The 10,793-nt window shown below is 58.3% G+C and overlaps 1 protein-coding gene across 2 annotated transcripts in view; it reads left to right on the top strand.

Moving 5' to 3' along the window:
- The first annotated feature begins 819 nt into the window (after positions 1-819).
- Positions 820-10,793, top strand: part of nmt2 (N-myristoyltransferase 2) — a 50,806-nt gene continuing 40,832 nt past the window's right edge. For both annotated transcript variants that reach the window (XM_078417093.1, XM_078417086.1), the window contains exon 1: positions 820-1,018. In XM_078417093.1, coding sequence (XP_078273219.1) covers positions 909-1,018 — 110 coding nt within the window. In that variant the 5' untranslated portion in view covers positions 820-908. The remainder of the gene's footprint in view (positions 1,019-10,793) is intronic.

Below are 10,793 nucleotides of genomic sequence, written 5' to 3'. Positions count from 1 at the left end.
AAACGATAACTTGGTTAGAGGTTAGTGGTGGTGGTGGGCGGGCTTCCCCGGTTGCGGACCGGGCTGGGCTGGAGTTCACCGGTGTGGGTAACGTTGTTGCCGGCTCCCCTGGTTACGACCGGTCCCTGGGTTGCGGACTGGTCCCCGCGTTGCGGACAGGTCCCCGCGTTGCCCACAGGTCCCCGCGTTGCCCACAGGTCCCCGCGTTGCCCACAGGTCCCCGCGTTGCGGACAGGTCCCCGCGTTGCCCACAGGTCCCCGCGTTGCGGACTGGTCCCCGCGTTGCGGACTGGTGCCCGCGTTGCAGACATGCCCCGCATTGCGGACTGGTCCCCGCGTTGCCCATTGTTCCCCGCGTTGCCCACAGGTCCCCGCGTTGCAGACATGCCCCGCGTTGCGGACTGGTCCCCGCGTTGCCCACTGGTCCCCGTGTTGCGGACTGGTCCCCGCGTTGCCCACTGGTCCCCGTGTTGCGGACTGGTCCCCGCGTTGCCCACAGGTCCCCGCGTTGCGGACAGGTCCCCGCGTTGCCCACAGGTCCCCGCGTTGCCCACAGGTCCCCGCGTTGCGGACAGGTCCCCGCGTTGCCCACAGGTCCCCGCGTTGCCCACAGGTCCCCGCGTTGCCCACAGGTCCCCACGTTGCGGACAGGTCCCCGCGTTGCCCACAGGTCCCCGCGTTGCCCACAGGTCCCCGCGTTGCGGACAGGTCCCCGCGTTGCCCACAGGTCCCCACGTTGCGGACAGGTCCCCGCGTTGCCCACAGGTCCCTGCGTTACCCGTCGTTCCCCGCGTTGCAGACATACCCCGTGGACGGGGTTGTGCCGGTGCGGGCCGCACGGCGGCGCTGTCGCCGCTCCCTCCACCCCCGGCCTTGCTCGGCTCGGCTCGGCTGGCGGCGCCTGCACCATGGCGGAGGACAGCGAGTCGGCGGGCAGTCAGCAGAGTCTGGAGCTGGACGACCACGACACCTGCGGCATCGACGGAGACAATGAGGAGGAGAATGAGCAGACGCACAGGTGAGGGGTGTGGAGCCGGAGCCAGAATGGGGGCCGGGCTGGGGGTGAGGATGAGGATGAGGGTCGGGGCCGGAGTGAGGGGCCGTGAGAGAGCGCGGCCGACTCCGGCCTGCGGGCCCGCCTCGCTCCGGGGCCGGGACCTACAGAGCAGAGAGGCGGCAGCGGGGGTGGGGGTGAGGGCGACCCGCTCCCGCTCCCCCTCCCCCTCCACTAACAACCATCGGGCGACAACGGCAGCGGGGAGACAACGGTAAAAATAATGCGCTGCTTGTCCAGATCTAGACTTCTCCACAACCCCTCCCACCCCCCTCATTCAAAACCCAGTCACCTCCGCAAAAACCCCCACTCCCCCCCCCCCACTCCACACTCCCCCCCCACTCCACACTCCCCCCCCACTCCACACTCCCCCCCCCCACTCCACACTCCCCCCCCCCCCACTCCACACACCCCCCCCCCCCCACTCCACACTCCCCCCCCCCACCACTCCACACTCCCCCCCCCCCCACTCCACACTCCCCCCCCCCCACTCCACACTCCCCCCCCCCCACTCCACACTCCCCCCCCCCCACTCCACACTCCCCCCCCCCCCACTCCACACTCCCCCCCCCCCACTCCACACTCCCCCCCCCCCACTCCACACTCCCCCCCCCCCCACTCCACACTCCCCCCCCCCCACTCCACACTCCCCCCCCCCCCCACTCCACACTCCCCCCCCCCACCACTCCACACTCCCCCCCCCCACCACTCCACACTCCCCCCCCCCACCACTCCACACTCCCCCCCCCCACCACTCCACACTCCCCCCCCCCCACTCCACACTCCCCCCCCCCCACTCCACACTCCCCCCCCCCCACTCCACACTCCCCCCCCCCACTCCACACTCCCCCCCCCCACTCCACACTCCCCCCCACTCCACACTCCCCCCCCCACTCCACACTCCCCCCCCCCCCCCACTCCACACTCCCCCCCCCCCACTCCACACTCCCCCCCCCCACTCCACACTCCCCCCCCCCACTCCACACTCCCCCCCACTCCACACTCCCCCCCCACTCCACACTCCCCCCCCACTCCACACTCCCCCCCCACTCCACACTCCCCCCCACTCCACACTCCCCCCCCCCAACTCCACACTCCCCCCCCCACTCCACACTCCCCCCCCCACTCCACACTCCCCCCCCCACTCCACACTCCCCCCCCCCCACTCCACACTCCCCCCCCCCACTCCACACTCCCCCCCCACTCCACACTCCCCCCCCACTCCACACTCCCCCCCCACTCCACACTCCCCCCCCCACTCCACACTCCCCCCCCACTCCACACTCCCCCCCCACTCCACACTCCCCCCCCCACTCCACACTCCCCCCTCCCACTCCACACTCCCCCCCCCCACTCCACACTCCCCCCCCCACTCCACACTCCCCCCCCACTCCACACTCCCCCCCCCACTCCACACTCCCCCCCCCCACTCCACACTCCCCCCCCCACTCCACACTCCCCCCCCCACTCCACACTCCCCCCCCCACTCCACACTCCCCCCCCCACTCCACACTCCCCCCCCCCACTCCACACTCCCCCCCCCCACTCCACACTCCCCCCCCCACTCCACACTCCCCCCCCCCACTCCACACTCCCCCCCCCCACTCCACACTCCCCCCCCACTCCACACTCCCCCCCCACTCCACACTCCCCCCCCACTCCACACTCCCCCCCCCACTCCACACTCCCCCCTCCCACTCCACACTCCCCCCCCACTCCACACTCCCCCCCCACTCCACACTCCCCCCCCCACTCCACACCCCCCCCCACTCCACACCCCCCCCACTCCACACTCCCCCCCCACTCCACACTCCCCCCCCACTCCACACTCCCCCCCCACTCCACACTCCCCCCCCCCTCCACACTCCCCCCCCCCACTCCACACTCCCCCCCCCCACTCCACACTCCCCCCCCCCCACTCCACACTCCCCCCCACTCCACATTCCCCCCCCCACTCCACACTCCCCCCCCCACTCCACACTCCCCCCCCCACTCCACACTCCCCCCCCCACTCCACACTCCCCCCCCACTCCACACTCCCCCCCCCACTCCACACTCCCCCCCACTCCACACTCCCCCCCACTCCACACTCCCCCCCCTCCACACTCCCCCCCACTCCACACTCCCCCCACTCCACACTCCCCCACTCCACACTTCCTCCACTCCGCACTCCCCCCCCCACTCCACACTCCCCCCCCCACTCCACACTCCCCCCCCCACTCCACACTCCCCCCCCCACTCCACACTCCCCCCCCCCCCACTCCACACTCCCCCCCCCACTCCACACTCCCCCCCACTCCACACTCCCCCCACTCCACACTCCCCCCCCACTCCACACTCCCCCCCCACTACACACTCCCCCCCACTCCCCACTCCCCCCCCACTCCACACTCCCCCCCCCCACTCCACACTCCCCCCCCCACTCCACACTCCCCCCCCCCCACTCCACACTCCCCCCCACTCCACACTCCCCCCCCCACTCCACACTCCCCCCCCACTCCACACTACCCCCCCCACTCCACACTCCTCCCCCCCACTCCACACTCCCCCCCCCACTCCACACTCCCCCCACTCCACACTCCCCCCACTCCACACTCCCCTCACTCCACACTCCCCCCCACTCCACACTCCCCCCCACTCCACACTCCCCCCCACTCCACACTCCCCCCCACTCCACACTCCCCCCCACTCCACACTCCCCCCCCCCCACTCCACACCCCCCCCCACTCCACACTCCCCCCCACCCCACTCCACACTCCCCCCCACTCCACACTCCCCCCCCACTTCCCCCCCCACTCCACACTCCCCCCACTCCACACTCCCCCCCCCTCCACACTCCCCCCCCTCCACACCCCCCCCCCTCCACACCCCCCCCCTCCACACCCCCCCCTCCACACCCCCCCCTCCACACCCCCCCCCCTCCACACCCCCCCCCTCCACACCCCCCCCTCCACACTCCCCCCACTCCACACTCCCCCCCCACTCCACACTCCCCCCCCACTACACACTCCCCCCCACTCCCCACTCCCCCCCCACTCCACACTCCCCCCCCCCACTCCACACTCCCCCCCCCACTCCACACTCCCCCCCCCCCACTCCACACTCCCCCCCACTCCACACTCCCCCCCCCACTCCACACTCCCCCCCCACTCCACACTACCCCCCCCACTCCACACTCCTCCCCCCCACTCCACACTCCCCTCCCCACTCCACACTCCCCCCACTCCACACTCCCCCCACTCCACACTCCCCTCACTCCACACTCCCCCCCACTCCACACTCCCCCCCACTCCACACTCCCCCCCACTCCACACTCCCCCCCACTCCACACTCCCCCCCACTCCACACTCCCCCCCCCCCCACTCCACACCCCCCCCCACTCCACACTCCCCCCACCCCACTCCACACTCCCCCCCACTCCACACTCCCCCCCCACTTCCCCCCCCACTCCACACTCCCCCCACTCCACACTCCCCCCCCCCTCCACACTCCCCCCCCTCCACACCCCCCCCCTCCACACCCCCCCCCTCCACACCCCCCCCTCCACACCCCCCCCTCCACACCCCCCCCCCTCCACACCCCCCCCCTCCACACCCCCCCCTCCACACTCCCCCCCTCCATACTCCCCCCACTCCACACTCCCCCCCACTCCACACTCCCCCCCCCACTCCACACTCCCCCCCCCCACCCCACACTCCCCCCACTCCACACTCCCCCCCCACTCCACACTCCCCCCCCACTACACTCTCCCCCCCCACTCCCCACTCCCCCCCCACTCCCCACTCCCCCCCCACTCCACACTCCCCCCCCCACTCCACACTCCCCCCCCCACTCCACACTCCCCCCCCCCACTCCACACTCCCCCCCCCTCTCCACACTCCCCCCCCCACTCCACACTCCCCGCCCCACTCCACACTCCCCCCCCACTCCACACTACCCCCCCCACTCCACACTCCCCCCCCCACTCCACACTCCCCCCCCCACTCCACACTCCCCCCCACTCCACACTCCCCCCCACTCCACACCCCCCCACTCCACACTCCCCCCCCCACTCCACACTCCCCCCCCCCACTCCACACTCCCCCCCCCCACTCCACACTCCCCCCCCCACTCCACACTCCCCCCCCACTCCACACTCCCCCCTCCACACTCCACACTCCCCCCCACTCCACACTCCCCCCCCACTTCTCCCCCCACTCCACACTCCCCCCCCCCTCCACACTCCCCCCCCCTCCACACCCCCCCCTCCTCCACACCCCCCCCTCCACACCCCCCCCTGCACACCCCCCCCTCCACACTCCCCCCCTCCACACTCCCCCCAATCCACACTCCCCCCACTCCACACTCCCCCCACTCCACACTCCCCCCACTCCACACTCCCCCCACTCCACACTCCACCCCCCACTCCACACTCCCCCCCCCCACTCCACACTCCCCCCCACTCCACACTCTCCCCCCCCACTCCACACGCCCCCCCCCTCCACTACCACTCCCCACTCCCCCCCCCATCCACTACCACTCCCCCCCCCATCCACTACCACTCCCCACTCCCCCACCCCCACTACCCATCCCCCACCCACTCCCCACCCACTCCCCCCACCCACTCCCCACCCCCACACCCACTCCCCACCCACCCACCCACTCCCCACCCACCCCCACCCCTCCTCACCCCCTCCTCCCCACCCCCCCCCCACTCCTCCCCACCCCCCCCACTCATCCCCACCCCCCCCACTCCTCCCCACCCCCCCCCACTCCTCCCCACCCCCCCCCCCCACTCCTCCCCACCCCCCCCCACTCCTCCCCAGGATGTCAGGAGTGAGCGGGACAAAGGTAGAATGTAGTAGGAGACAGTAAGACTATTGGGAGAACTGGAAAGGGGGGGGGGGGTGGAGAGGGAAAACAAGGGCTATCTGAAGTTAGAGAAGTCAATGTTCATACCGCTGGGATGTAAACTACCCAAGCGAAATATGAGGTGTTGTTCAGAATGATGTCATTGAATTGTGTGCTAGTTTAATTCTGAAAAAAATCGGCATCTCTATGCAGGTGTGAAAATGACAGAGGGGAATAATTTCTTCAACTAAAGAATTTGTAAAGCAGTAGTTCATTTAGAAATTAAATATTACAGCAATTTGGTGTAACTATGGCAACTGAACTTGCATTTTAAAAATGTGTTTTTTTCACAATACAGATCATTCTCCAATTATGAGCAATTATATGGTCTATATAATGTTTTTCAGAGAACTTTGTCCAAATGTCACAACTAAATTGTATGAGCTGGTTGTCATCTGCATACCAACCACAATATGTATAACGAGGAACTGTAGACGCTGGTTTAAAAGGAAGGCAGATACAGAAAATTGGAGTAACTCACGGGTCAGGCAGCATCTCTGGAGAAAAGGAATAGGCGAAGTTTGGGGTCACGACCCTTCTTCAGTCTGAAGAAGGGTCTTGACCCGAAATGTCACTTATTCCTTTTCTCCAGAGATGCTGCCTGACCTGCCAAGTTACTCCATTTTCCTGTGTCTACCAATCACAATAGTTTGAAATGTTTGAATGTTTAGGGTTCTTAGTTCTCTTTGGGTAAGGAGAAGAGGGATGGAGGGAGAATGTGAAAAGCTTTCAAATGCTGGATTACTAACTGTAATTGGAACAGTAATCTAATCAGGAAGTTTAGTGTTTTGATAAATAATAGAGTATACCTTGAGGACAACTTAACATCTGCATTATATGTAAAACCAACGTTTATCTAATTTCCATCTTGGGAGACTTTACCATACCTATAGTATATCTGAAGCCACAATATCACAAGCATGTCATATGATGATACACTGTATGAGGATGCACATTTTGTAGAATCTTTATTTTTGAGTTTACTTTTGTGAACATGGCTGTCATCATTGCCAAAGTCATTTGAACGTGATGCAGAAAATTATATTGAATTATTGTTCGTTTAAGGGGCGGCACAGTGACGCAGCAGTAGAGTTGCTGCCTTACACCGCCAGAGGTCCTGGGTTCGATCCTGACTACAGGTGTTGTCTGTACAGAATTTTGACTGCCTGGGTTTTCTCCGTGCTCCAGTTTTCTCCCACATTCCAGAGATGTGCAGGTTTGTAAGATAATTGACTTCTGTAAATTGTCCCTAGCGTGTGGAGGATAGAACTAGTATACACGTGATCATAGATCGGTGCAGACTCGGTGGGCTGAAGGGCCTGATTCCACGCTGTGTTTCTAAACTAAACTATACTAAACTACTGATTGCAATGTCACTGCTACAAGGCTAACAAAAGAGTAATTTACAAAAAAGTGCTGGAATAACACAGCGGGTCCATTCAGTTATCTGCTGATCCCATTTTGCCACCAAACCAAACTTTTCTGTTGTCTTTTGTATATCTTGTAATGGCCTACTTTAGACCCAACTCCTGCTCTTTTGAATCTGTTCCTGCTAAATTGTTGGCCTGGTCCTCTTGGTTGTTCACACCATAAATGGTTCCCTCTTAGCTTTTGTTTCTCCATCTTTTCACAATGCAGCCACGGTATCAATGCAGCCATGGATGTTTGGCTCTGTTATTGTGACCACATTGCTTTATCTGTTGAGTCCTCTTTAATTTCCAATCTCTGACAGGTTAATCACTCTATTCCCTTCCATGCCTGATCTCTTCGGCTAGCTTAGTGGAATCCTCCAAATCTGGGTGCATTGTAACTGATTCAAACTCCCCAAACAGCATTGCTCCCATCCCCGCACAGTTATCTTTGCAGTTCAATAGACAATAGACAATAGGTGCAGGAGTAGGCCATTCAGCCCTTCGAGCCAGCACCGCCATTCAATGCGATCATGGTTGATCACTCTCAATCAGTACCCCGTTCCTGCCTTCTCCCCATACCCCTTCACTCCGCTATCCTTAAGAGCTCTATCCAGCTCTCTCTTGAAAGCATCCAACGAACTGGCCTCCACTGCCTTCTGAGGCAGAGAATTCCACACCTTCACCACACTCTGACTGAAAAAGTTCTTCCTCATCTCCGTTCTAAATGGCCTACCCCTTATTCTTAAACTGTGGCCCCTTGTTCTGGACTCCCCCAACATTGGGAACATGTTTCCTGCCTCTAATGTGTCCAATCCCCTAATTATCTTATATGTTTCAATAAGATCCCCCCTCATCCTTCTAAATTCCAGTGTATACAAGCCTAATTGCGCCAGCCTTTCAACATACGACAGTCCCGCCATTCCGGGAAGTTCCTCAGGAACTTTTGCTGCCCTTCACTTTATCCACCACTTGGTACTCTCACACTATCAGCTGGGTTTAAAGATCAGTTTCTATATTAATGATGATAGCAGGGGTCTGCCTTAGCATGTAAGTGGCCTTGCACTGTTTTATCCGCCAGTGCTAATTTAGCTAAAGGTTGCGAGCAAAATGTAGTGGGACATACTATATATCGGTATGTGACGTACAATGACCATATCTAATATAGCAAATTCCAAAGCGCACATGGCTGGATTTTGTTGAATCAAGCCCTAGAGGTGCGCATTAGTTGCTGAAAGACTTGTCTAGATCCTAAATGATAAGGCCCATCATGGTCACATATCAGCTATCAGACATGAGAAACGGCTGAGAAAACTTCTGACTGACAGAAAAATCAGTTTTTCAAGCAAGAGTCTGAGCTTACAAATTTTTACATTGCCTTTGATAAACTATTTTGGAAAATAAAAATGACTTTTGTACAGGCTTTTGCTAGAATTATTGATTTTTTACCACATCTGCATTTGATCTATTATTAACTTTGATATGATTGCAACAATTTTTATTTCTACATTTCTACTGTTTGTTGGTGGTTAATCTCATTTAATGTGCAATCAATAATTTACCTGCTCTCATTGATGGTTTTAAATTCACCGTTTACATGCTTTAAACTCTAGGTTAAATGCTTTACCTTTTACCGTTTACATGCCCTGTCTATATGTATTGTACTGCACTGTCTAATTGTATTGTACTGTATCGTATTGTACTGCACTGTCATCCCCATTCTATGTTTTGCATTTGCATTGCACAATGGCCCCCAGAGGCACTCTGTTTCATCCCATTCGTTGCATGATCTGTAAGGAGTGTTGCATGATCTGTAAATAAACTAACTGCTAACTGCTAATAAACTACTTAATAATTTCCCCAAAAAATGGATAAATGCCAAATTTGAGATAACTATTTTGCATTCTTTCACTTTGACTAAGATTCAGGCCACTTTAAAACGACTCAAATGTTGCCTTTTACAGCTCTTAGTAGGCATAGATCCACATCACAAACGGGGCTTTTTCTAGTTGGCTTCCAGTGACTAGCGGAGTTCCACTGGGCTTGGTGCTGTTCTTCACGTTGTATATTAATGATTTGGATGAGGGGATTTAATGTTTTGTGGGCAAGTTTGCGGATGATACGAAAATAGGTGGAGGGGCTGATAACGTAGAGAAAGCAGGGACTTTGCGGAAGGATTTGGATAGGTTGGGAGAGTAGGCAGAGAAGTGGCAGATGGAATATAGTGTAGCAGAGTGTGGAAGTCATGCATTTTGGTAGGATGAATAAAGGCTTAGATTATTATTTTCTAAATGTGGAGAGAATCCAGAAATCAGAAATGCAAAGGGACTTGGGAGTGCTGATGCAGGATACCCAAAAAGTTAATCTGCAAGTCAAATCAGTAGTAAAGAAAGCAAACACAATGCCAGCATTTATTTCGAGATGGCTTGTAGACATAAGCTGGGATGTAATGCTGATGCTCTATAAGGTGCAGGTCAAGCTGCATTTGGAATATTGTGAGTTGAATATTTGGGCACCATATCTGAGGAAGGATGTGCTGGTAGACACAAAATGCTGGAGTAACTCAGCGGGTCAGGCAGCATCTTTGGAGAGAAGGATTGCATGACGTTTCTGGTCGAGACCCTTCTTCAGACTGATGTCAGGGGAGGGGGCGGGACAAAGATAGATTGTAGAGCGAGACAATGAGACTAGTGGGAGAACTGGGAAGCGGGAGGAGATGGAGAGAGAAAACAAGGGCTATCTGAAGGATGTGCTGGCTCTGGGGAGGGTCCAGAGGAGGTTTACAATAATAATCCCAGGAATGAGCAGATGAGCGTTTGACGGCACTGGGCCTGTACTCACTGAAGTTTAGAAGAATGAGGGGGGACCTCATTGAAACGTACAGAATAGTGAAAGGTTTGGATAGAGTGGATGTGGAGTGAAAGTTTTCACTACTGGGAGAGTCTAGAACTAGAGATCATAGCCTCAGAATTAAAGGACTTTATTTTAGGAAGAAGATGAGGAGGAATTTCTTTAGTCAGAGGGTGGTGAATCGGGAATTCTTTGCCACAAAAGTCAGTGGATATATTTAAGGCAGAGATATAGATTCATGATTGGTACATGTGTCAGGGGTTATAGGGAGAAGGCAGGAGAATGGGGTTAGGAGGGAGCGATAGATTAGCCATGATTGGATGGCGGAGTAGACTTGATGGGCTGAATGGCCTAATTCTGCTCTTATCACATGATTTGATGATCATATTATCCATGATTTGACACTAATGACTTATTTGTACTTGACCTAGGGAAACATTTGCGTAACTTTTTAAAGAACAGAACACTATTTGTATTACATAGATCAAGTTGGCTATAATGTGATTTAGACGAGTAACTGGCCTCAGTAATCAGGCACTATTGTCTCCTAACAACACAGTCTACCATTTTAAACGCTGGAGGCCACTGAC

This window comes from Rhinoraja longicauda, chromosome 2, assembly GCF_053455715.1.
Source record: "Rhinoraja longicauda isolate Sanriku21f chromosome 2, sRhiLon1.1, whole genome shotgun sequence".
In the NCBI taxonomy this organism is placed as follows: Eukaryota; Metazoa; Chordata; class Chondrichthyes; order Rajiformes; family Arhynchobatidae; genus Rhinoraja; species Rhinoraja longicauda.
This window is presented reverse-complemented; position numbering and strand designations above follow the sequence as displayed.